The following is a 24,438-nucleotide window of genomic DNA, read 5'->3' as shown; positions in this document are numbered from 1 at the left end:
CTTCTTGAGGAGGGGAAAAGATGGATAAAGTCAAATGAAATTTGCAAGTCACATTTCTAACGCGTTTTCCCCCTAATTTTCACGAAAGAAAAGATTTCCAATTTTCTTTTTAATCGCGATATTTAAATTATGGACACGATGGAGCGACTGCTCACACCAAAAGCATCGCGAATAAAACAGACCAATACGTCTGATCCGGGTATATACTTTGCATTTCCGATGTGTTTGTGTAATATCTCCATTCTCAATTTTAAATTATATTAGAATCCTCCCCACTTCAATCACCTCGCAAAAGGAAAGCGGAAGGTATATCGGAAACCGCTTCGTGTATTCAATAGCTTTACTCATTACTCGGTGTAATCATGATCCTTTCTTCACTCTATAGCCAACCGAAACACATTAGGAGCTGAGCAAGCAAACGTTTCTTCGCCGAAAAGCAAGAGAATTAAAACTCCATCCGCCCCAAAAGTAGGTTCTTATTTTGTTTTGGAATATGGATATGTGCAGCTGACAAAATTCCACCGCGTATGTTTCAAGGAGCTGGTTTCTCTCAAGAATGGGAAATTTGTAATAGACGAAAAGAAGATGTCTTTTGAGACACATCCTTCGACTATATCAGGTACCAATGATCGCCATCGAATTGCTATAATCAATTATTGAATACTGAATATTCCACTTCTACTAGATCTGGCGAAATTCCACTCGTATAGAGGAAGCTATGCAGAAACACATTCAGACAAGGTCATATCTCAAATTCCTGACGAGCACCTCCCGGCCATTGCTAAACTCGCACAGGAGAGGTGATCGAGCCTGTGATAATTTCATTCCAGAAATGTTAGCTAATAGTTTGAAAATAGCGCCGAAACCTTGGAACAGCTTTCACAACGCATCAAAAAGCTTCTGTGCCCTACAATGTATATAGATGATGATGCGGAGGAAGAAGGTTCGTTTACTGCTTGAAATCAGAGAATCCAACAAGTTTACACATACACGCGTTTTGTTTAGTTTCAGTTGATTTGAAAAGCATCCGAGAAGCCGTTGTAAGCATTGCAGAGAGGCGAAATTATGGACTCCCGCAGAATATATTGGGTCACGATGACAATTCAAATCCGTTAACTCCCGAGGTTTATTGGCTGTTTTATTTGCCTCATCATGTTCACCCTGGCTAACTTCCAACCTCTTTATTATTTAGAATTTGTGTATATGGAGATGGGAAGTGAAAGATCTTGATGCAATGCTTCCTAAAGATTTGAGAGAGATCGTAAAAAAGAGGCGGCTAAAGCGAGAGCAAGCTACACAAGAAATGGCTAATATATACTTGAGCTTGCCCGACGATAAAAAGCAAGAGCTCCTCTCTCGCACCACTTCCGCCGGGAAAAAACGAAAAATCGAGCCGACTCCGGTCTCTCCGAATAATGAACGCGAAAAGCTTGAGAAGGAGCGGATCGCGGCCGAAAAGGCCGCAGAAAGGGAGCGAGTTACCGCGGAAAAGGCAGCAGAAAAGGAACGCAAGAATAAAGAGCGCATAGCGAAGCTGGAGGAGAAGCGTCGTAAAGACGAGGAAAAGGAGAAAAAAGAACGTGCTCAAACACGATTATCAGGGTTTTTCCATCGAAAACCACGCGATAAGTCTGCCGAGGAACCGGCTATCACTGTCAAGCAGGAGGACGCGCAGTTGCATGCTTTCAACAGGGAATTTCCACCATTCCACGTGAAACAACATGTGTCTGTTGCACCGATCAATAGGTTCTATCGGGATGTGGCCGCCGAAATGGATAAAAATTTGGCAAGTTCACAACCGGATTTAACCGAAATCCCACAAGTTTGTGAAGGTCTGCTCTGCTTTTGGATTTTGATTTCAAGCTTCCCTCTTATTAACCACTGGAGGCCTTTTGATAGAATCTCTTAAATATCTCCAAGATTTTAAATCGAGACTACCACCTAGCGTCCTCCGAAAAAGAGGTGTCCCCGTCAAGAAAATCAGCGATGTACTGGGGCTCTCTGTTCCAAACCGGCGGCCCCAAGAGTCTGATTCAGACATGATGGTGTATGATTTGGAAACGCCCACCGTTTCCACCTCCCAAGAGCCAGAGAGCGTGACGCAGTTGTACAAGATGAAACTCCTGCAGTTTTATGAGGATGTTCGTCCGCCTTATTTTGGTATGATCTGATCTGCTTCCTCCCTTTTATCCGCTCGTTATTCATGGCCACTATCGCATAGGTACCTGGACAAAGAGTAGTAAACACATCTCCCAACGGAGACCGCATAACAAAGATCCAGATCAACTTGACTACGAATATGACAGTGAGGCAGAGTGGGAACGAGACGAAGAAGGCGAAGAGCTGAAGAGTGAAGACGAAGAGGATGAAGAGGCTACGAGCCAGCAAGACGAAGAAGAGGTACTCTTTCGCAGTGAACTTGCCAGCTGCTTGAATCTAACCCTCTTCCAAAAATTCTTAGCAAGACGATTGGCTTGTCCCAGAAGGATACCTCTCGGAAGATGAGGGTATCGAAAAGGATGGTGACGTCGTCGCTGCCAAGGCTGAAAAGCCCGAGAAGAATGAAAAAAAGCCGAAAGCCCTTGTATCGCTTGTGCCCACCATTGTCTCGCCTACTTTCAATGAGAAATTCGATGAGCCTACCAAACATCCTAGTTTGTCTAGCTATCGATTGGAAATGCTTTGCGGTAAGGCTAGCTCAAAGAGATAGTCCCGATCACTTTTCTTCACTTTTCTCCGGCACTAAATGGCTTCTATCTCTCTAGACACTCCATTCCCTATCAATCCCTTCGCCGATAATCTATATGGTGATTCAATGGCCATTGACACCACCGCCGAGGAGGATAAGAAGCCCAATGCGTCGGCTTCAGCAACGTCCCAGAAAAGATCGGTGCCAGACGACCTGATTCCGCAATTCATCAAGGTGAAGATTATTTTTATTTTGCCCATTTTCGATAGTACGTTTTACAAATGCTTTTTCCACCTTGCTCTCCTTAGATGGTCAATGGAAGTCCGCTGTCCATATCGAAATTGGTGGATGAGATCAAGACAAAGTATGTATTTCATCTCGAACCACCTCTATAGACATCACTGACAGTCCTACTCTCTGTAGCCAACTCTTCCAGAGCATCTCCAAAACACAGCTTGAAGTAAAGCTGAAGGAGGTGGCGGTGAAAGAAAAGCGTCACGGGCCGGTAAATGTTGTTTTGCGTTGCATGTTTTATTTGCTCATTATTTATATCTGTCTGGGTTATTCTCTTTTTTTATTAACCCACCAGAAACCATGCTGGTATGTGAAGGATGAAGTTCTCAATGCTGTGGTAGGTTTCGTTTTTATAATCGATTTGCCAATGGCACCCTAATCGAAGAGGAATCCTATTTATGTTTAGGGCATTGAGCTGCCATCGTTGCCTCAGACACAAGCACCCAGCAATACCCCCCAAATCGCACAGTTTTTGATTCAGGAGCCGTGAATGAACAGTTTTTCCCTTGTACAACTTTTTTCTATATATACATATTTCTCCTCATTAATGCTTTCAAATGTGTCTTATCTTCTCATCGTTCTGGAAATTATTTTGTATAACCCCGCCTCCCTTTTCAACTAAAACTCTTTTTTAACTTTAACAAACAACATGCGCATATGCTTAAATGAAAAGAAGGTGAAATCGTCATACCAATCTGCATAGGAGCGGGAAAATGCGAAAAATCGTGGAGCCATGAATGGAGGCATGATGGTGAGCACCAAGATTACGTATGCAATAAGCTTTTTTTATTTATTTCTTATTTTTCACAAGCTCTTTGGCATCGTGCTCGACTGCCTGTGGATCAGGCTGAGCCAGATCCGAGCCTAATGGGGTACACTGTTGAGCACCGCTTTTGGTGACTATTTCGATCCACAGGATGCTTTCTTCCCCGACACCGCCCCGGGGGTACGACCCATTCAGCGCTGGGCCCATGTGGAAGAAATGACAGGGCGGGATAAACTCTCAAGCCTGCCGGAAGCAACTTTAATATTCAGTGGGAATAATGTAGCTTTTATTTTGGATTATAAAAAACAAGCAACGAGGGTGACAAACCAATGACGAATAGAAACAAACAATAGAATAAGTGAGAACAATTTTGTGTCTTTTGATCAAGAAATAACAGGGTGACGAAAAAAGAAAAGTAAAAAAAGAGAAGAGGAGAAAAAGATAATCCACAGAGAATATAATCCACACAATAGACCATATGACAAATAGTATAAGACTATTTAAACTACAAAGAGAATACAAGAAATAGCATTTTCAATTCACATATCCGTGTTAAGCAATATAAGTCCATCGAATAGCAATGGAAAAAAAAATCAAAGATAGAATATGTTATATATATATGTATATACAATTCATTATAACTCCTCGCAAGCAAACTACGCTCCTCATCCATTGATACACACAGAGGTGGGAGGCGAACTAGAATACACGACCCGTGGAGACGAGGGCCGGTAAAAACAGTAGTTTGACACGAGATTCAGATAGTCCTCCGAGTCGACAGGCGAGTGTGGCTTAAGAGCCATGGGAGTTTTTGGAATCGGCAGGGGGGAAGAGCGTCGGACAGGTTTATGGAGCAAAAGCGCCGCATTGAGAGAAGCGCCAAGATCATATTTCGAGAGGCTGGACTTTAATAGGTACTCGGGGCTGAAGGCAGCGGGCTCCTCACCATCCAGCTGCGTCGCTCCTCTTCGCAGCTTTTTCTTTTTCTCATGACCGGGTTTGGACTCGACGCGGACGTGGTAATTCATTCCTCCGTTGTTGGCCCAGTATTCTTTCCCCATCACACAATATCGGATTGCCAGGAACATCTCATCCCCCGCACTCACACGCAGTTTGAATTTGAAGCGATCCAGGGCGGTTCTCCCACAAGGCCCAGAGGTCTGTGAATCAAAGTATTCTGCTTCGATATCGTTTACCGTTGCCCAATAGTCGCGTGTGTAGCGAACAGTAACCTGCTTGCTGAAGGCCATATTCTGAACCTGAACAAGCCCGAGGAGAATATGGCCACGGAGTTGGATGGATTCAATGTGGACCGGGGAGGAGGTAGACAAAGCGGTATAGGGAGGAAAGTTAGGAAGCGAGAGGTTAAGGTCCTCCTTTTTTTCAACTCCTTCTTCATTTTCTCCCTCTTCTTCATCCTCTTCTTCCTCTCCCTCGCCCTCTCCTTCCTCGTCCTCCTCGTCCTCTTCTTCTTCCTCCTCGCCATCCTCCTCCTTGGCTACCGCTCCTTCAAAATCCCCTAACTTTCCAATATGGTTGCTTTTTCCGCCATTTTTTATCTTATTCTCTCGTATTTCTTTGAAAAAGCGGACGTACTCCAGCTGTGCGTCAAAATGCACCGACTTCTTTAAAAATGGAGTGGGCTCGCTCTTGGATCTTTTTAGTACAGGGCGCACAATTTCTCCGCTCTTCTTCCGCACTTCATGGGGCTCCAGCTTGGGCGAAATCATTATATTCTCGCCCAAATTGGGATGCGTCATCTCACGCGTGGAAAGAGGCAAGTATGCAGAGTCATTTCCAGACCAAAAGCCCTTCTTCTGGGTGGCAATCCCTGTCGCGTCTGGGGAGGAGACCACGAGGAAGCGAGGCCAGGAAGAGAGCCTTGGCTGCGAAGGCGCATGATGTGAGTGGTGTGATAAGAGGAGTGTGGGTTGATTTGGAGGGCAATATGGCATTAGAGTAGAAATGGATAGTTAAGTATGCGTGTGAAGCGAAATCAATGGGAATGGTGAGTCAGCAGAGGTGGTGGAGAAGAAGAATGGGGGATAACAGAGCAGATGGGAAAGGGATTAGGAAGGGGGAATCATCAAATGCAAGCAAGGGATACGGAATTCTCACACCCTCATGCGATGGTAAAAGAGAGGATGAAGTGGAAAAAATTATATTAAATAAGAAAAAAAAACTACGGCTATCATTAGAGATAAGAGATCGCGGGTGGATATATATTAGGTTTTGAATTGAGAAGAACCAAGAACTTGTTCGCTTAACTTATTTCGTGTTGATTCATATCAAGCCTAATTTTTCTTTTTGTTTATCAGCGTGTTTCAACCTCTTCCCCCAACACAAGCGCCGTGGCCCTAAGGCACGCCCCTGCCTCCCTCGCCGCCCCCTGCCGCGGCACAGCGCAAGGGCCTCCGGCAATGATATCATGCGATCAGGCCAATGGCGGCCCGCGCGGATTGCGCAGAGGGAGAATGCGATAAACAGGACGTGGGGAAATGAATTGCTTCTCAGCAGGATGGGAAACCCTAATTGCACATAACGAAAATTCAATCCCCACCCTCCGGCCCTCCCTCTGCAAACCATCCATTTAACCTTAGTTGAGAAAATGTGGAGAACAAGCTTCCGAGTGACTACCGCCATGGCATGATTTTTCCCCCGCCTCGACCAATTCTATTTCCCTCTTGGCCGCGCGGCAAAAAAGGCCGTAGCCGCGGCTGCGCGCTCTGAGGCGAGGCCTCTGCCGCTCCGTTTGTTTTGGATCCTTCCCAACAAAACTTGGATGCTGCGATCGCTCTTCCCAAACTGAGACATATTAACAAAAGAGTCCAACTCTAACACCGCGTTTCCATATATGGCCACTCAGATCATCACCCAGATTTCGAATCGTGATTGGCACCCGAAACACGATGTGGATAGTGCAGATACGCAAGAGGGGACCTTGTTGGAGAGATCGTGGGATAGAAATTTGGGATGGATATCCCAGATCACGTCACGCGTGGTTTCCATGACGAAGGTTTCACTGCAATCGCGCAGAAAGAAAATCTCATTTATCAGTTCAGCATAGAGAGGGAGGTGTTGCGAGTGAGAGTAGTCTCCATTTTCCAGCAGAGGTTGGGGAGGTGGGCAGGCGTAAAGTAACGACGTGGTGTCCGATGTGACGAGCCCTCTGTGTGAACGACCTATAAGAAAATGCAATTTTTCAGGGTTGGTATAGTTAAGCTGTCTTGAGTTATAGTTTTGCGCGTTGAGGGAGTAGCAATTTGAAGTTTCCATAATCAATCAAAGCCAGCACCACTTAATTATTTCCTGACTGAAAAACCTTTCATTTTCTCATCAATGCCTCGTGATGGAAAATTGGATATTAGGTTAGGTTATTCTCGAAATTTGCCAATCATATAGTGTTAAGTTGAAAAAATAAAATAGCCCTCTATCCTCCCACTCTCTTGGCTTGATTTAAATTATGATCCCATCTGGCTCCATGTTTGCCTCGCTGCAACCACGCCAGGCCTCAGATGCACCCGCAGCACCTGCTGATGACCAGGCAGGATGCAAATTGATGGACGAGTTTGCTGTGATCGTTCAAATCTTTCTGGCGGCGCTGGCTTTCTCCACACTCATCTACAAGAGACAACGCGAAGATCCTAGGCGGCCACTCCTAATCTGGTAAGCAGCGAAGACGATTTAGAGATTATGTTTCCTGTGCCATTGATGTGATCCTCTTCAATTCAGGGGGTTTGACGTTTCAAAACAGGTCATCGGGGCTGGAGTTATTCACATCTTAAATATTGCCCTATCCTATATCAATGGAGAGGCAATCAAAGGGTCGAATCCCTGTGTTTGGTAAGCGCTCTAGCCTGACCGCTCATGCAATTAATTGCCCTAACCATGGCTTGCCCGTTAGGTATTTCCTTAATATTCTCATCGACACAACCATTGGGGTGTTTATTCTCTGGTGCATTATTCAAGGGCTCAATCAGATTGTTCTTTATTTTGGCATCAAAGACTTGCGATCGGGCGAATACGGCGAGCCGCCTCTGCGTGCCCAATTGGCGCGCTGGTCGAAACAGTGCGCTCTATTTATTGTGGCACTGATTATTATGAAGGCGGTCGTCCTGCTGTTATTCAGCCTAATGCCCTTCCTGGTCGACTTTGGGCGGTGGTCACTAGCATGGAGCATGGGCAACACAAAACTCCAAGTGGTGTTCGTGATGTTAATGTAAGTTGGCGTGATACATTTAGGAGGTCCTGTGGGTTTACGTTCGTTTCGGCTTATTTAATTCTCTCTTGGCAATGATAGTTTCCCCCTGATCATGAACATTGTTCAGTTTTGGCTTGTGGATCAGATTGTGAAGAAGAAAACGAGGAAGGATATTCGGCTCGAGAAGGAGGACGAAGAGGCTTTCAACGAGTTCCTCGCACTGCATTCGGATGAAGAAGATGAGCACGCAGAGGAGGAGGGCAGGAGTCATGTGGCCCGACCCCTAGAGGCAAGACACGAGAAAAAATTATCCATGGAGTATGAGATGGAGGTGGGGGGTCATTGGGCGGGACACTCATCCAGTAGAAGGGCATAAATCATTTACAGGACTATACCTATCCATTGTATTTTGAAGGCTTCTCTTATTTTTCGCTTCTATATTTTTTTTTCTTATTTCTCCTGAGTCGCGCGCATGTGTTTTTTGTAAATAAAAGTCCTACTGCTTTATCCATGCATGTCTTTCTATATTCGGATCTGCTCCATCTTTTGAAACAAAACAATGGGGGGAGGGGGGAAGGACCTTTGCGTATTTTTCGTGTTTTTATTCTTGGCATTTTTTATCCTTCTATAAATAAATGATAGCTATCGAGATGGCCTCACCCTTTACTTCGATAGGGCCGACTGCAATGCTTCATACACTTCCACCTCAACCTTGGCGGCAGCGCGCTCCTCTTCTGTTGTGGCAGCAGCCGAGAGTCGTTGAGCCTCGGCAAGATTGGACTTGACTGCCTCAACGGAGAAGTCCTCAAGAGGGAAGGCCTCGACGGCATTAATGTTAAGAGTTGAATCGGGGTTGATGACAGCGAAACCACCCGATACTAAATTGATCAATGCCATTCATTAATTATGGGCTTTATTCTCATCGCCGCCGAAGGAAAAAAAAAATGGATATTGAATATTTACCAAAGTACTTCTTCGATCCGCTTGCCTCGAGCACTTCCACTACACCGGGAAGAAGCTGTTCAATACTCGGAACATGGTTGGCCAGAACACCCATGTCACCGGTAGTGGCTGCGAGATTGACTTGTTGAACCTCGGCATTCTTGTAAATGGTCTAATTGTTTGAAGAAATACAGGGAAGTTAATGAATGTAAATAAAAGATAACGAGAAAGGGGTTGGGGAGGAGAGCAAGCGTCTGGATCACCTACCTCGTGAGGAAGTGCAAAGTTGAGGCGAAGTTTGCCCGATGCGGGTGCTTCGGTGGCATAGGTACGGACTAAAGACGATCGTGAGTTTTCATCCTTGCCAGTGGCTGCAGTATTCCACACTAAACCTACCGTATTGAGATGGACGCAGCACAGCGGCCGCACGTGCAGTCCTGAAAATGGCGTTCATGGTATAGGTCGATGGATTGTAAAACCTTCCAATCGTAAGATCCTAGAGTGTGTTTGTATTTCTAGCCGAAAGCAGGGGGGATGCTGCGCCTCACCCTCCTGTTAGAATCCAACATGGCCCTCAGCCAGCAGGACAGCGGGATCCGAGCAATTTGGCCGTGGAGGGAAAGGAGCCGTTGGATTTTGTGGATCGCTTCCGGTTGTGAGATGCGTTTCAATTTTCCACCCCCCCAATCGCCACACCCACGAGTTTCGAATTCTTATATTCTCCTATAGCTTGCCTTTCTTATTTGCTCCATTCCTCCTTCCCTCGGCTCCCCCCGAATTGGACGCGTTCATCAGCATTGTTGGCCGCGATTGTAGCCCTTGTAGAGACGGCGAAGGAGTACCCATCGGCGAGTGAGATCCAACCCCCACGCATAGGTAGGGAAAAGAACTGGAATTCTATTTATTGTTTTCTTTCTCCTTCCTTCTTGCTTCTTACCTACTGGTTTCTTATTTACATAACACTAGATTCCCCCCATTCTATATCCTTTTCTCCCCATATTTTTAATCCTCTCCCCACATCGATACCCTATCCTTTCCCTAGAGCTCCTTGCCCTTTTTTCCATTTTTTTCCCCCTTCGCCAACACAAACTGGTACCAGCTAAAAAAGAAAACGGGGGCGAAGCAAGTTTTGAAAAAACCTTCGCATTATGGACAATAGAAAACATTATTATCACCAAGGCCGCGCCGAGCACCAACATCATCCGCAGCTGCCTCCACAACACCACCAGCAACCCCAGTACGAGTATCCTCGTGCCGTGCCAACCCAGTATGCCTACTACGCCCTCCCTACTTACCCCACGACGCCTGCCAATCCCGCCGCGGTGATGATGAGTCCGCCTCTTCATGGCTCGCCCACCGCGGTTCGGCCCTCATCCTATCCACCCATGCAGGCCTATTTCCATCCTGCTGCTCCTGCCCCCTCCCCGCAGAACCCACAGGTTCACCCATCCCATACTGCACCCGCCATGGTACTAGTGCCCGCAGTATCTCCATATTATTATCCTGTAGCAGGACGGTATGCCAGTACGCAGGGAAACGCGGCTGCCGCGGTCGCGTCTCCACTACCGAGGCCAGACGCGTATAAACGAAACTCCACCTCCTCTCAATCCTCTACTTCAAGTGCTTCCCACCAAAGTCAGCGAGTATCAAACCACCACCACCATCACCAGCAGCTGCAGCATCAGCAGCAGCCGCAACAGCCAGAGCCTGGGCCAATGCAGTCGCCATCGCTGCACGCTCAAAGCGATCCATTCTACAACCCATTGCACGTGACGAACATTTACGTGCGTGGATTGCCGCCCTCGACGACGGACGATTCGTTCTACAATATGTGTTGCGCGTAAGTTTATCTCTGGACTGTCCATGTCTCCCTCTTTTCCATATTAAGAAAGAGACATCCTTTTTTTGTTTTTCGTTCCTTATTTTATCCCAAATAGTTATGGCAAGATCAATTCCTCCAAAGCTATCATTGATTCCAAAAATGACAGCTGCAAGGGCTATGGATTTGTCATGTATGAAACAGAGGAGGAGGCAAAAAAGGCCATTCATGCCCTCAATCAGATGGGATTCCAGGTGTCCTTTGCCAAGGTCAGTAGTGTTTTGGGTTATTTCCCATGCCCACCGGTTGAGAAGGATCTTAACTGTGCTCTCCATTGAAGGACTCGTTTGGCTTGAGAATGCGAGGGATGCAAGAGTTTGGCTCAACCAATCTATATTTTGCGAATTTACCCTTAGACATGGACGAACAGGTAAGGTCGCTGTTGAGCCGGGTTTTTTTTCTTTCTTTTTCAGAGCAATGGATGCAAATGAACCCCTCTCTTTTTTCCATGTTAGAAATTAGAGGAGATGCTTCTTCCCTACAAAACAGAAAAGTCGCAAATATTTAGACACCCTGAAACCAATGTCAGCCGTGGCATAGGATGGGCAAAGTATATCGCACCCCTTACTGCCAGAGAAGGATTACCATTGCATCAGCGCTAATGGGGGTTTGCTTTTTTGTTTCCTATTAGAATGAGCGATCGGCAGTCAGCAGAGGCATGCATCACCAAGTTCAATAACTCCCTTATCGCGGGGTGCACTGGCCCTCTGCAAGTGCGGTTTGCCCACGTGGAAACACAGCACAAAACTAAAACAGGAAAAAAGCAAAAGACTCTTCGTGTGAGCTATTATACCGTATGTCACACCACTTTTTCCCTTCCCCCTCTCCCCCCTCCCCCTCATTGCTCTTTAACCCCACGCAGAGTGGATGTACCAGCCGGCTAGCCGCTGGGAGAACCTCAACACCCCCTTCCTCCTTCCACTCTTGATTCATACTCATTTCAGTACTTTTAATAACTTTCCTTCTCATGCTTGCCTTTAGCCTCAATTTACCACCGGTCCCGTGACTCCCGAATCGGTTCTAGGCGTTGGGGCCTCGGCCATCAACGCGCCACTTCAACCCCAGCCCATGGTGCAGACGTTGGTCCAATCGCACGACTCCTCAAGTCTGTCCTCGCTCCCACAAGGCTATTATCCTTATTACGCGGTTCCGATTGCTCCTCAGGGCGCGTCCTCCACTGCCGCAGCAGCCTACCCCGCAATGCATCCGATCTACTTTGCATCGCCGCATCCCTTTGGGTACGCCAGCTCTGTAAGCGATGAGACATCGAGCTTGAATTTGGATAGTTCTGGGCGAACCACCCCGACGAGCTCCTACTCCACCTCTGGAGAGGAGGAGGAGGGAGGCCGAGGAGGGGACGATGATGGAGATGGCGAGGAGGAAGACATTTCGGGGCTTCTGGAGGGAAAGCTGATGATTGGAGAGCCCAGACAAGAAAATAGGATAGATTCGAAATGAAGGGCTCGAGATGGCAAGGATAGGTTTTGGATGATTTTTAATTTTCTTTTGTTTCATCTCTTTCTCTCTCTCTCTCTCTTTCGCGTGTGGCAAGTCTCTTTTATATTTTATATATATATAGGGGGGGGGGGGGGAAATTATTGTGAGCGACTTTTTGCTAGTTGCATTTTTTGCCTTTGCGTTTTGTTTCGTTGAGTAGCGTGTTTTTCTTTTCTTTTCGTGTCTTCTCTTGTCTTTCGTTCTATTTGACCTCGAGCGTGTTTCTTTCCTTGTTTTTGTTCTCTTATTTATGCTTTTACCGGCGTTGATGATGAAAAGTCCTGTGTGTGTGCTTTTTTTTTGTTCCTTTTTTGATTGTATTTTCTATCGCGGATATTTTTTTTCGAACTGATAATGCAACAAGTCACACTATTTGAGTTTGAAAACGAACATCGCATGATCTTTGCAGCTGCATTTTTATAGTGTCGTTTCTAGCGCCCATACCCCTCCCCCCTCTCCATGACTATTTATCAAGCTATACCCGTTCACCCATCCCACTCCACCCTACTCCATGCTTAGTGCTAATTCCACGCAACACGATAATGAGACGTCGACTAGCCTAATTCTCCGCAGACGCCGGCTTACTTCTCCTCCCCTCATTCCTCACACTATAACGCATCTCGATCTCTCTCGCAACCAGCTCGACGCGCTTCCCTCGCTTGGCCGGCTAGCACACCTCACGCATCTCAATCTTGCCAACAATGCGTTCCTCGTTCTGCCCGAGCTTCCCCCCTCTCTCACCTCTCTGGATATGTCTCACAATCGGCTCGAGTTCCTCCATCCCGACCGGTTCTTACATTTGGGCAGACTGAAGGCGCTAAGGCTCTGTGGAAACAAGATAACCACGCTGCCGGAAACAATGTGCGCACTGGGGGCGATGGAGTGTTTGATCCTAGGCTCGGTGTATGGGGGAAACCACATAGCCGCCATCCCCGAGGAATGCTTTGTGGGGTGGGGAGCGTTACGAGAATTGGACCTTTCCCACAACCGCCTTCTCTCTCTCCCTCCGACAATAGCGTATCTATCAAGTGTAGAGTCGCTTAATCTCTCGCACAACCGACTTCAGCATTTGCCCTCCGCCATTGGATCTCTCCACCGGCTACGGTGGTTAAACTTGCGAGGCAATCGGCTGACAAGATTGCCCACGGAAATACGGGCGCTAGAGGCGGTGGGTGGCATCGAGCTGGACGAGAATGAGCTATGGGTGCTGGGAGCAGAGGTGGTGCAGTGGTTTAGGAGCCGTGGGTGGGTTGTCACTGGGAATCCGTTCAGCAGAGAGGAGAGCCACGAGGGTAAGAGGCTGAAGGTCGTGCTGGCTTCGGAGCGAGGGCCTGAGCCAACGAAGGATGTGGCCATGGATACGGTCTCTTGCAGCGAAGAGGCACCCCACGCTCTGCCCCGGTCGCCACAAGGCCACCCCTCCCTTGAGGGGGGCCTAGATTCCTCCTCATTCCGCTACGATGCCTCTGACGACGAGAATGACGAGCTGGACCCGCCCAGGCCAGTGCTCTCTCTCCTCGAGCTTGCTCTCCGCCGCTTTCTCGCCCACTCCTTCTCCTCAGCTCCCCGTCGCCGCCCCACACATCTGCCCCCACACCTGGAGAATTATATCAAGCGGGCTTGCTCCTGCGCAGGATGCGACGGCGTGGTTGTGGGGGAGTACTGGCGAACGATGCGACAAGGAGGAGTTCCGGGCCATCCCAAGGCAATTCAGCGGTTGAAGACGTGTTCTCCCAAGTGCTTGAGGGCGGTGAGGGCGTCGTGAGGCTCCACGCTTGTGAATAGGCTTGAAAGCAAGATATCTACTCTAAGTACCTGTATATCCCGCACCTGTTGCATCCCTGTTAATAGCATATGACCATGTTACCTGTATTTACTCCTCCTATCAATACCATATAATACTATTTCACTTTTGCTTTTGTTGTTAACTTGGTGCCTGTTCCGCTCCAACCTATTTTTTGTAAATTGGAAAGGCCAATATACTTTCTTTCCATCGTTTTCGGAGAAGAATGCTCCATGCCCCACCCGTTTGCCGAGGGGAATGGACTATCCAAGAAGTGTAAGGCCGATGGGCCCTCGCTCCCCAGCCTTGGGCAAGGAAGGAGAAGGCTTCCATTCTGGAAGTTTCTGTCCTCCGTAAGGCCGGGGGCTTGCGCTGCAAATCGGCTACACAGGCTGCATGCGGGCCCCTCCGATGGGTAGCGTGAAGAGAGCTGCATGGGAGGCTTGGACAGTGCGGAGCCGCTTCATGCTTGATGACGGAGCCAGATTGGATTGCCGAAAATGGGTCTAAGCCGTGGCGGAGAAGATGCGATTGGCCATCGATCAAATGCATGTGGTTCCCATCGATTGAGCCGATGCTGGGATCACCCGGCCAGGAAGAAGATTCACGACGAAGAGGCTTTCAGGGCCACCTGGTCGCCCGGAACCTTCCAAAGTAGCAGGGCTGCCTCGCTCGACAGATCTGCAGTACAGCTTAGGTGATGGCTGTACAGCGCGGCTCCATCGTCGCCGCGCAGCACTTCCATGCCCGGGCTCTCGCAAAGCTCCGTTGCCAAGAACTCGGCGGGAATCCATTCAATCAGCGCGGTCGGCGGAACAGAGCAAGCGAAGCAGGCCGTGGGCGAGCGTCGCCGTCGCTCGCTGGGCCGATTCAAGCAAGGCCGCCGCCCATGCGATCCCCGCCGCAAACACGCGGATCAAAGGGCATTGGAGCCCTCACCACCCCTGGGGTTGTTTGCAACGGTTTCATCCATCTCGTCTAAGAGGTGAGAGCGATCTGAAAGCCATCCCTTTTTGCTGTAATGAAAATCATTGGTTGATTTTCAGTTACAAGTCCGTAAAAACATTGCAAGGTATTTTTTCTATGCTGATAGGGCGCATCGTCCTTCGTTTGTTTTTGTTGCGCTTGCCTTTCGCTCTTTTCCCAGCAAGCCTTCACGACGTCGCTGGCAAACGGCATCTTGCCCTTGATCGCAAAAAATGGACAGCCATCCCAATTCCGGCCACAACGACCTCGATTTGCGGCGTGTTCGCACCTACGGGGGCAGCGAAGATCGCCGTCTTTCCCTTCGTCGCACTCTAACATCGCATGCATCCGCCTCGAACCTTACATCCGCAGAGCGCCAGCGGGAAACCGAAATCCGCTTCCGGACTTCGACGCTGGAGACCAGAATCCCTATCACCTACAGGACGCTGAGTATCCATGTCACTGAGACTCAGCAGGCGAGGGCGCCCCCCATCAAAATTCAGGCTGCCCAAGGTTTGATGTTGCATTGCGAGCTGGTAATGTAGAGGATGCGCTAACCATGGACTGTGGATGACAGAAATTGCCGAGGTCGATTTCCACACCATCCCCGTCAACGAGATCTTCGTTCGGTTTACGACCTCGTTCGTCGAGGGCTTGAGCCCCGAGCAGGCGCTGAAACGGCTGCAGCAAAGTGGCAAGAATGCCATCAGTCCTCCGCGCAACAACTACCTGGGGAAGCTCGCAAGCTTCTTTTTTGGCGGCTTCAATGTTTTGATGTGGTGTGCTAGCCTTATCTGTTGGTGAGAATGTATATTACCAATGAGCCGTTTTCCCTTCGACTAGAGTAGATCCCCCCCCCCCCTCTTTTCCACTATAGGTTGGCCTGGAAGCCGATAGGGAATCCGCCCGATCCGCTGAATCTTGCCCTGGCAATCCTGCTGTTAGTCGTGGTTTTCGTCCAGGCCGCATTCAATGCCTGGCAAGACTGGACTACCGCCAAGGTCATGGCATCGATAAATAACATGTTGCCGACGGAGACGCTGGTTTTGCGTGGCGGCAAGAAAATGCAGATCCCCGCGAGCGAACTCGTCACCGGAGACATTGTATACCTGAATCTTGGAAACAAGGTAAGCAAGAGCCATTCCCACCCTTCGGCATTCCCATCTCATCCACTCCAACGTGGCGGGACGGGACGCGCTATTTTAGGTGCCGGCGGATATTCGGCTGGTCCAAGTCTCGAGCGACCTCAAGTTCGACCGCTCCATCCTCACGGGCGAGTCGGAGGCTATTGCGGGCACCACCGACGCTACCGACCAAAACTTCCTCGAGACAAAAAACATTGCCCTCATGGGCACCCACGTCACCAACGGGAGCGCCATTGGGGTGGTGATTTCAACCGGCGAGAAAACCATTATGGGGCGGATTGCAAGCTTGAGCTCGGCCAACTCGAATCGCTCGACGACCTTGCAGGTGGAGATCACGCGATTCGTCGTCATCATTGCCAGCCTTTCGTTGTCCACCGGTAAAGACCACTTGTTGCGTCGATGCTTCAGCATACTGTTTTAATGGGTGGAATCCACTCTTTGTAGGGATCCTTTGCATCGTGGTATGGGCGGCCTGGCTCCATACCTCGTATCCCTCCTTCCTATCACTCTCGGGGATTCTCGTGAATGTGATTGGGATCATCGTCGGCTACGTTCCCGTCGGGCTCCCCGTGGCGGTGACCCTCTGCCTGACCCTCATCGCCCGAAGCATGCAAAAGAACCGCGTGCTCTGCAAGGTGCTGACCACCGTGGAAACCCTGGGGAGCGTGAACGTCCTTTGCTCGGACAAGACGGGGACCCTGACCCAAAATAAAATGTTCGTCACCACCGCGGCCCTTCTGGACAAAGAGTTTACCCCGCAGCAGTGCTACGACGCCCTCGTGAGCGCTTCCAACGAAACCCTTCGTACAAGTATGCACCAGCTGCAGCTCTGTGCTGCGCTCTGCAACGCCTCCTCCTTCGACGCCGCCACCCTTGACTATCCCGTCGATCAGCGCAAGGTGCACGGGGATGCGACGGACAGTGCGATTCTTCGCTTTGCAGAGGGTCTCCGCCCGGTCAGCGAGATACGAGACGCCTTCGAGATGTTGTGGGAGGTTCCATTCAACTCGAAAAACAAGTGGATGCTGAGGCTGTTTCGGGGAAGATACGAGAAGGTCGACGCCGCCCATGGCGAGGCTCCCTCTGAGAAGGGTGACATGGGCAAGGCGGTGTTGTTGGTGAAAGGGGCGCCCGACGTGCTCCTGCCTCGCTGCTCCTCCATCTTGGACCCCTCCACGGGCGAAGACATCGCCCTCACCCCCGAGATTCAGGCCCAACTCTCGGCCATCCAGAACCGGTGGAGCGACAATGGTCAGCGTGTGATCCTCCTCGCGAGACGCCACCTCTCTGACCTCGAGCTGTCGCCCAACAAACCCGAAGTGGGCCACGGAACCCTCGCGGAGAAGGTGTTGGAGATGAACACGAGTCTAACCGTGCTCGGCATGGTGGGCATTGTGGATCCCCCTCGAGAGGAGATTCCCGAGGTAGTCCAGATCTGCCGCGGGGCGGGCATTCGCTTCCACATGGTGACGGGGGACTTTGCGGGGACCGCCGCCGCGATCGCTCGCCAAATCGGGATCCTTACCAATTGCGCGTCCAAGACCCACACCATCGAGCAGCTCGACCCCAACCTGGACCCCTCCCGCGTCCAAGCGTACAACCCCCATGATCCCAATGCGCCCACCACCTCGCTCATTCTCACGGGACAAGACCTTGTCACCCTGAACGATAACCAGTGGGCCCAGGTCGTTCAGTACACCGAGGTTGTGTTCGCTCGCACCACGCCCGAGCAGAAGCTCCGGATTGTGCGCGAGTTCCAGCGCCGGGATAACGTCGTTGGAATGACGGGCGATGGCGTCAATGACTCCCCAAGTTTGAAGGCGGCCGACGTAGGCATTGCGGTGGGGAGTGGCTCGGACGTGGCCATGGAGGCGGCCGACATGGTGCTGCTGGATCGGTTCGAAAGTATTGTGTATGCCATCGAGTGTGGGCGATTGGTGTATGATAATTTAAAGAAAGGTGAGTGAAGGTGGGGAAATCTTGGGCGAAGGAGACTGGTCTGACACTGGGTTTCTCTCTAGTCATCATGTATTTATTGCCGGCTGGATCGTGGTCCGAGCTCTGGCCTGTCCTGGTCAATGTATTCCTTGGAGTCCCACTTCCGCTCTCCACCTTCCGTAAGTGGTGGTCGACCATAGGGAGCTCTTTTGTGGTTGCCGTTGTTGTTATTGTTGTTGCTCACGGAACTCACGGAAATTTACCTTGCCTTCTTTTACCTAGAGATGATTTGTATTTGTGTTCTCACCGACATGTTGCCCTCTGTTGCCTTGATGAAGGAAAATCCCGAATCAGACCTTCTCCGTCGTCTTCCACGCAGCCCGAAGCGTGACCGCCTTGTGAACTCTCGCCTGTTGCTACACGCGTATGGGTGGAATGGGCTGATGGAAATGATCACCTCCATGAGTATGTACTTTTGGTACATGAAGCGAGCGGGAGGGATCGGATTCCTGGATTTGGTCCTGGCCTTTGACAAGTTCGACGAAGGGTTCATGGGCAAGACGCGGGAGGAACTCAACGAACTAGTCTACACGGGTCAGTCTGTATAGTGAGTAGAAGCCGATGGATTTCCATGGAGAGTCAAAGACTTGAACGGCTAAGCTGACTTTCTTCTGCCACCCTGATAGCTTCGTAACGCTGGTTATCCTCCAGTTCGGAAATCTCCTGGCGGTTCGCACACGCCGTCTCTCCCTCCTCCAAGCCCCCCCCTTTGTGGCCCCCACGCGCAATCTGTATCTTTTCGGGGCCATGCTTGGTTCGCTCTGTATCGCCCTGCTCCTGACCCTTCTCCCCATCTTCAACCAGGTGTTCAACACGCGGCCAGTTCCGTGGGAACACTGGCTGATCCCCGCCGCGCTGGCTCTAGGGATTGTGGTTATGGACGAAATGCGAAAGCTTGTCGTTCGGCTCTTCCCCGGCAGCGTGGTTGCCAAGGTCGCATGGTAGAGGATATCCGTGGCGCTCGCCGAGTATATCACCCTTCACCGTCTTTGTATACTGAGTATTGTACACCTGTTCATGCACTGCCTCCCCACTTTTCTTTTATTTCATAGAGCACCCATCCATTATACACTCTCTATATAGACATTTCCATACACTATTTAAGTGTTATTTCCGGATTCCACATTGCACAGGAAATAAAGTCTAATGACGAGAAGATGGTTTCCCCTGCAACCCTAAATTCGGGGCGATGGTGTCGCAAATGCACTGACCCTCGCACAATGGCTGAAAATAAAATAAAGCGGGCCGGAAAGCCCATACTGCTTGGAATTTTTCTTCCGGTGTTCTAAGTTGATATCCATCGGTCTTGTCATCCAATCGCGAATCGATCTTGTCTGAGTCTCGCGCTAATGACGCGTTTCTCTCCTCTGCTCACCCCCTAATCTCCCCCTGTTAGTGCACGCGAAGACGTATCAGCCGACGATGAGCGTGGACCGCTCATTGCTCCATTACGACGACACCACCACGAACTACGGCCCGGAGGACTTGATGGATATCCCCCTCTCGCCGCATCCTCATTCGCCCCCACCTGTGCCATCCGGATCCAAAGTCCAGCCTCCATCCAGGAGAACCAAGCATGGAGACGAAATAGCCAGGCTGGAACGCGCCAGTGCCCGAGTCCAAGCCGAGCTTAGCGCGCTTCATTCTGCCCTTGAAGCCAGGGAGAGGATGGAGCGGCGTCTCTGGAAAGAGGTCAGGTGGTTGAGGGCGGTGATGAGGGAGCAGGAGGAGGAGATTGGGTGGCTACGGTGGAGGTTTTCCACGAGGAGAGGCCCGCCCCATAAAGTACGCGAGAGGACCGGGTACCAAGAGAGCCAAAGGCCACCGCCGGCGATGCCAGTGGCAATGAGGATGGCTCCGTCTCGATACGTTTGGAGATCTTTCCCATTACCACCCTATCCCCACTGGATCCGAGGCGAGCCTCCGCTGCCACCGCCCCTCCCCCATCCCGTGTTCTGGGCAAGAGGTAGGGAGCGCAGGCGAAAACCGGAATCCAGCCGAAGTTCTTCAACGGCGGCCCATATGAACGAGCCTGAGGCTAAGCCGATACACCCTGCCTATTCTACGCCCTCCCCGCAGGAACCCCACCAACCCAAACGTTCTCCAGACGAGGATGAGTCGCCCATTGATCCGTTTAACCAAGGGGCGCAGGACAGACCGAGCAGGAGGGAGGAAGTTTCGACGGGAGACGAAATATGGAAGACGGTGTTAAGGGAGATTAAAGATATAGCCGCCAAGGTGGAAGAATTGAGAAGAGAAATGGAAAAGCTGGAGGAGCGACTATGATCGAACCCCAGTCTATTTTCCGCTCACCGTCCTCCACGAACGTGGCATTGTGAATATCCATTTTACTATGCTTTTTTTTTGGATAATTATATGCATTATGATTTTTCTTTTCCTCTCTTCCATGTGTTTTTTTATATTTCTTTTTTCCCTACCGGTTCATTGTACTCTTACCCATTCCCATGTGCTATGCCCGTTTGGTTCGGTAACTATCAATATACAGCCACAAACATCGGATGTCATTCTATGGACGCATCATCTGCATCATGGATAGATTCTGCAGTATAAACAGCCTACGACTCCCATTTAAACCATAAACTATAAACCAAAAAGGATGTCCCAAAGATTCAGTAGGTGAGAAAGGCACCCTACCTGCTACAAGGTAGGATAATTGTAGATTCAACCCCTATTCAAAATCAAGCAAGCTCAACCCATATTTTACGCATGATCTGTCCCGATGGTAGGGATCGGGTGCTATCTGTGGAAGATTTATTTCCTTGCACTATGGGCATTGTGAAGTCTGCATTTCAGAATGCAAGTTAATTTCCCTCTCGAGAATATTGGGGGGGGGGTCAGCAGTCACATCGATTTCCTATATCTCCAGCATCCGCATTGAGATTTTGTTCCTCCTCCCTAATCTTTAACCAAATCACGGTCTAGGATAGCCATCCATCCATAATGGTACAGTATTCGCTTCACACTCTGTGTTTTTTGGGTCGTTTGGAGGGGTGGTGATGGGAAATAGATGGATGCATTTTTGGATGGAAACGGGATTTGGAATGGTTGAAGATACTCAATTGCACGACGGGATGAATTATGGGAGGGATTACGCAGGATCGAAGCGTAAAGGCTTGTTATTTGCTCTCTGTGCCTTCTCCGCTTTGCATCCATGCCATGGGTTGGAAAGGGGAAATGAAGTGGAGAAAATAGACCTCTAGATCTGGATGATGCAATTACTCTGACTACTCAATACTCATCCTCCATCTATTTTTCGGTAACAGGGTAAAGTTCACGGTTCTCTTGCCCGTGCCGGTAAGGTCAAGTCGCAGACTCCTAAAGTTGAAAAACAGGAGAAGAGTAAGAAGCCAACTGGTAAGTAATTTATGCTGGAGCTCCCGATGAATTTTGCTTGGGTTGACTCACTGTGTGAAATTTTTGGTTAGGTCGTGCTAAGAAGAGAATCCAGTACAACCGCCGCTTCGTCAATGTTACCAATATGGTCGGTGGCAAGCGCAGGGTGAGTCGGCCTTTTGACTGCTTTATGATGAGATCCATTTTCTAACCATGATACAATACAACAATAGATGAACCCTGCTCCTTCCAAGTAAACGATCTTCTTCCCATTTCAACAATAAACTCTCTAAGTTTGTCCACATACTTGTTGGAGTTTTATTTTTATTTTTTACAATGAGTGAAATGCACTGCTTCGAAGCATAATCTCAACTCAAACTTGAATTCTTTCTCTTCCATTCGATTTTTGGACCATCAATGTTGTAAACATTCATACATTCAAACTCTTACCTGATTCAGGTAGAGCTTCCCTGCGGTAGTTTGCTCGTGCACGAGAGAAAAATATGTATATGAAAGCTGGCTCAAAGTGCGGCTATCACAGGCTTGAATTTGACTTGCCGAAGATTCGAAATTGTAGCATCATTCCCCGTCAATCGGCGGCGCAGTTTATTACCATGATTTGGTAGAAAATTTTTGCTCTCCAAGATCCTTCAAGTCCGTGTTGCTTGCATCCAGGAAACACGTAAAACACTAATAAACATGTCGGATCGGAAGAGAAAGCTAGCGGAGCTCGCGGCAAAACGGAAGGTGCAGCTCGAAGATCAAGAGAAACCCCAGCCAAAAAAGTAGAGATTTTTGCTTGCTCGAGTGTTTTTTCAGAATAACCTAAATTCCTGCGAAATTAGAGCTGAAGTGAAGAAGACGAAGCCGGTTGAAAAGGTGCCTGCAAAGCGGGAGCCCGAATCCCCTCCACGCCGCCGTGGGAGTGGTAGATTGGATGAGTATGAAGATGATGGATTCATTGTAGGAGACGATGAAGTTGGTAAGTGCTTGTTTGGGCAATTTGTTTGGGCCCTTCTTAGTGGATATAGTTGAAACTGAAAATTGGTTATGGATAACACAGAAGAGGAAGAGGGGGAACAAGAGGACGAGGACGTTTCGGAGGAAGAGGAGGAGGAGGAAGAGGAGAGACGCCCCAAGAAAAAGGATGTCAAGGCAAAGGGAAAACAGCCCGAGGTATGCTCCTGGTGTGGCTCCGTGTATTTTTTTGTAGCAGAGAGACTGATGAATACATCATGCGCCTCTAATAGAAGAAGAAGAAAAAGAAGAACGAAAGCGAGGATGAACCATCGGAGAGCGAGGACGATATTGGTACGTGAACCGATTGTTGTCACTTCATCCTTGCTCACTTGTTTATTTTTTTTTTTACACCAACTATAAAGATAACGAACTTGAAGGTCTCGACACCTCTAATATTATTACGGGATCTAGGCGCACGCGTGGTAAAAAGATCGACTTCTCTCGCTTCGGACCTGATCCTGATGATGAGGATGAATAGTTTATACAAATCAATCATCTACAGCGCAAGCTTAATAGCAGTGATATCTTTTGATCTAACTTTTTTTTTGTACTTGGGTTCTCTTTCCTTAGTTTTTCTTTTCTGTTCTTTTCGTCTCTTTATTCTTTCCCTCTCCCTCTTTCCCTCTCTCTAATAGTAAATTATAGGGTTATGTTTGCAAAGTCACCATATTCACAAAATAGAAACGCGTTAATTATACGTCACGCGTACTGTGGCTTCAAAATTGAGTTATATTATGGGCTCACGTCCATTCAAATCCAACTCCAGCTCCGTCGTAGTCATGAGCCAAGCAACCTTCACCGTCCCAACTACCCAGCAGCCCCATGCCCGACCCGAACGTTGGATAGTCGATGCCCGACTTGTGTATGTTAACGACATTGAATATAGCCTCGAAGAGCTCCGTGCTAGTCTTGCTCAATACCGCTACAAGGAGGAGCCACCTGCTGCGCTTCTGCGCGAAGAAATCAACGAGCCCAGGAAAAACAACATAAAATTGGAGGATGAGCTTGATATGACCATCAATGGATTACCTAGCACACCGGTGAAATGTAATTGTTCTAATCAGCGATTCAGCATCCCTTCTTTGAAGCTCATCTCTTCATACTTCTGCTAGCATCGAGTAAATTAAGCCGTGGAATTTCCTCGCCTACCATCAACACCAAGGCGGCCCTTGCGGATATCATGGAGATTTTTAACCAGCCTCTCAAGCACGAACAGTTCTCATCGGAAGATGAAGATGAAGACGAGGAGGCTGACCAGTTCGAACAACCCAATTTCATGAGTGCCTCACGGAAACCGGCCGAGAAACTGCAAGTATTTCGGGATGAGAATGTCTCCATATTCCGCGATGAGAATGCCCCTGTTGGAAATGGGAAAATGACTATCTTCCGTGATGAGAATGAGCCGGTCAAGCGGCAGCCTCTGGCCCCCAAGCAGAAATCCCCTGGCGGACCTCTCCTATTGCCAATGGCCCCTCCGCCTGTGCCAGACGAAAATGAGCCCTTACGGCGCAATCGGGTTCCGCTTGGATCCAAAATAATTGAGCGTAAAATAGATGAAGTAGAGGAGGAGTTGTTTGGAGGGCCACCACAGTTTGTTCAATCCGAGCTTGAGGGACAAGGCTAAACAGTCGGATTGTATTATATTGCGACTTCGAGGGCCATAGATATAGCCCTACTTTAGTCATCGAGAGCAAGGGTGATGAAGGGGCGGCTATAAATCTAATACCTCGCCTTGATTTCGATATAGTTCTAATACCTCTTTCCATGTACAATGTCTTTTCAATATTAAACCTACTAATTTTTCCTGTATCGTTTTTTTTTATTCTGCTCTCCCTTTAACATTTGAATACCAAGATGCATTCAACCTGTTGACCATTATACTTTGAAAACGGTGATAATTCAAT

At 48.9% G+C, this 24,438-nt stretch overlaps 15 protein-coding genes across 15 annotated transcripts; 12 read left to right on the top strand and 3 right to left on the bottom strand.

The window, feature by feature from the left end:
- Positions 1-129: 129 nt before the first annotated feature.
- On the top strand, positions 130-3,473 carry VTP21DRAFT_7333 (uncharacterized protein; the record flags this gene model as incomplete). The annotated part of the gene is made up of 16 exons (XM_069398063.1): positions 130-199; positions 265-306; positions 386-468; positions 538-619; positions 686-800; positions 858-943; positions 1,006-1,124; positions 1,193-1,832; positions 1,900-2,160; positions 2,222-2,400; positions 2,462-2,687; positions 2,766-2,923; positions 2,998-3,053; positions 3,113-3,194; positions 3,279-3,320; positions 3,390-3,473. The coding sequence occupies 16 exons, from the start codon at positions 130-132 to the stop codon at positions 3,471-3,473; spliced, it is 2,325 nt and encodes a 774-aa protein (XP_069255560.1).
- A 941-nt stretch (positions 3,474-4,414) lies between these two features.
- VTP21DRAFT_7332 (uncharacterized protein) lies at positions 4,415-5,704 on the bottom strand (the record flags this gene model as incomplete). Its single annotated transcript, XM_069398062.1, has 1 exon — positions 4,415-5,704. One exon carries the CDS (start codon positions 5,702-5,704, stop codon positions 4,415-4,417), a length of 1,290 nt encoding a protein of 429 aa, XP_069255559.1.
- A 718-nt stretch (positions 5,705-6,422) lies between these two features.
- On the bottom strand, positions 6,423-7,025 carry VTP21DRAFT_7331 (uncharacterized protein; the record flags this gene model as incomplete). The annotated part of the gene is made up of 2 exons (XM_069398061.1): positions 6,423-6,554; positions 6,624-7,025. 2 exons carry the CDS (start codon positions 7,023-7,025, stop codon positions 6,423-6,425), a joined length of 534 nt encoding a protein of 177 aa, XP_069255558.1.
- Positions 7,026-7,212: 187 nt separating this feature from the next.
- Positions 7,213-8,326, top strand: VTP21DRAFT_7330 (uncharacterized protein; the record flags this gene model as incomplete). The annotated part of the gene is made up of 4 exons (XM_069398060.1): positions 7,213-7,415; positions 7,482-7,592; positions 7,654-7,968; positions 8,050-8,326. The coding sequence occupies 4 exons, from the start codon at positions 7,213-7,215 to the stop codon at positions 8,324-8,326; spliced, it is 906 nt and encodes a 301-aa protein (XP_069255557.1).
- A 287-nt stretch (positions 8,327-8,613) lies between these two features.
- On the bottom strand, positions 8,614-9,346 carry VTP21DRAFT_7329 (uncharacterized protein; the record flags this gene model as incomplete). The annotated part of the gene is made up of 4 exons (XM_069398058.1): positions 8,614-8,828; positions 8,914-9,064; positions 9,160-9,227; positions 9,289-9,346. The coding sequence occupies 4 exons, from the start codon at positions 9,344-9,346 to the stop codon at positions 8,614-8,616; spliced, it is 492 nt and encodes a 163-aa protein (XP_069255556.1).
- A 113-nt stretch (positions 9,347-9,459) lies between these two features.
- On the top strand, positions 9,460-9,995 carry VTP21DRAFT_7328 (uncharacterized protein; the record flags this gene model as incomplete). Its single annotated transcript, XM_069398057.1, has 3 exons — positions 9,460-9,544; positions 9,622-9,768; positions 9,859-9,995. The coding sequence occupies 3 exons, from the start codon at positions 9,460-9,462 to the stop codon at positions 9,993-9,995; spliced, it is 369 nt and encodes a 122-aa protein (XP_069255555.1).
- A 45-nt stretch (positions 9,996-10,040) lies between these two features.
- On the top strand, positions 10,041-12,229 carry VTP21DRAFT_7327 (uncharacterized protein; the record flags this gene model as incomplete). The annotated part of the gene is made up of 6 exons (XM_069398056.1): positions 10,041-10,732; positions 10,830-10,980; positions 11,052-11,141; positions 11,227-11,321; positions 11,403-11,565; positions 11,753-12,229. 6 exons carry the CDS (start codon positions 10,041-10,043, stop codon positions 12,227-12,229), a joined length of 1,668 nt encoding a protein of 555 aa, XP_069255554.1.
- Positions 12,230-12,779: 550 nt separating this feature from the next.
- VTP21DRAFT_7326 (uncharacterized protein) lies at positions 12,780-14,033 on the top strand (the record flags this gene model as incomplete). The annotated part of the gene is made up of 1 exon (XM_069398055.1): positions 12,780-14,033. The coding sequence occupies one exon, from the start codon at positions 12,780-12,782 to the stop codon at positions 14,031-14,033; it is 1,254 nt and encodes a 417-aa protein (XP_069255553.1).
- Positions 14,034-14,284: 251 nt separating this feature from the next.
- Positions 14,285-14,752, top strand: VTP21DRAFT_7325 (uncharacterized protein; the record flags this gene model as incomplete). The annotated part of the gene is made up of 2 exons (XM_069398054.1): positions 14,285-14,466; positions 14,533-14,752. 2 exons carry the CDS (start codon positions 14,285-14,287, stop codon positions 14,750-14,752), a joined length of 402 nt encoding a protein of 133 aa, XP_069255552.1.
- A 42-nt stretch (positions 14,753-14,794) lies between these two features.
- Positions 14,795-15,040, top strand: VTP21DRAFT_7324 (uncharacterized protein; the record flags this gene model as incomplete). The annotated part of the gene is made up of 1 exon (XM_069398053.1): positions 14,795-15,040. One exon carries the CDS (start codon positions 14,795-14,797, stop codon positions 15,038-15,040), a length of 246 nt encoding a protein of 81 aa, XP_069255551.1.
- A 210-nt stretch (positions 15,041-15,250) lies between these two features.
- Positions 15,251-19,105, top strand: VTP21DRAFT_7323 (uncharacterized protein; the record flags this gene model as incomplete). Its single annotated transcript, XM_069398052.1, has 8 exons — positions 15,251-15,530; positions 15,595-15,817; positions 15,895-16,144; positions 16,224-16,539; positions 16,607-18,121; positions 18,184-18,279; positions 18,383-18,707; positions 18,787-19,105. 8 exons carry the CDS (start codon positions 15,251-15,253, stop codon positions 19,103-19,105), a joined length of 3,324 nt encoding a protein of 1,107 aa, XP_069255550.1.
- Positions 19,106-19,582: 477 nt separating this feature from the next.
- Positions 19,583-20,446, top strand: VTP21DRAFT_7322 (uncharacterized protein; the record flags this gene model as incomplete). Its single annotated transcript, XM_069398051.1, has 1 exon — positions 19,583-20,446. The coding sequence occupies one exon, from the start codon at positions 19,583-19,585 to the stop codon at positions 20,444-20,446; it is 864 nt and encodes a 287-aa protein (XP_069255549.1).
- An 886-nt stretch (positions 20,447-21,332) lies between these two features.
- VTP21DRAFT_7321 (40S ribosomal protein eS30) lies at positions 21,333-21,771 on the top strand (the record flags this gene model as incomplete). Its single annotated transcript, XM_069398050.1, has 4 exons — positions 21,333-21,341; positions 21,445-21,535; positions 21,607-21,680; positions 21,748-21,771. The coding sequence occupies 4 exons, from the start codon at positions 21,333-21,335 to the stop codon at positions 21,769-21,771; spliced, it is 198 nt and encodes a 65-aa protein (XP_069255548.1).
- A 442-nt stretch (positions 21,772-22,213) lies between these two features.
- VTP21DRAFT_7320 (uncharacterized protein) lies at positions 22,214-23,012 on the top strand (the record flags this gene model as incomplete). Its single annotated transcript, XM_069398049.1, has 5 exons — positions 22,214-22,299; positions 22,360-22,496; positions 22,578-22,690; positions 22,765-22,825; positions 22,897-23,012. 5 exons carry the CDS (start codon positions 22,214-22,216, stop codon positions 23,010-23,012), a joined length of 513 nt encoding a protein of 170 aa, XP_069255547.1.
- A 256-nt stretch (positions 23,013-23,268) lies between these two features.
- Positions 23,269-24,158, top strand: VTP21DRAFT_7319 (uncharacterized protein; the record flags this gene model as incomplete). The annotated part of the gene is made up of 2 exons (XM_069398047.1): positions 23,269-23,581; positions 23,647-24,158. The coding sequence occupies 2 exons, from the start codon at positions 23,269-23,271 to the stop codon at positions 24,156-24,158; spliced, it is 825 nt and encodes a 274-aa protein (XP_069255546.1).
- Between the last annotated feature and the right edge of the window lie 280 nt (positions 24,159-24,438).

This window comes from Calcarisporiella thermophila, assembly GCF_041956535.1.
Source record: "Calcarisporiella thermophila strain CBS 279.70 unplaced genomic scaffold VTP21scaffold_3, whole genome shotgun sequence".
In the NCBI taxonomy this organism is placed as follows: Eukaryota; Fungi; Calcarisporiellomycota; class Calcarisporiellomycetes; order Calcarisporiellales; family Calcarisporiellaceae; genus Calcarisporiella; species Calcarisporiella thermophila.
Note: the sequence above shows the minus strand (reverse complement) of the source record. Positions and strands in the feature narration are given on the sequence as shown.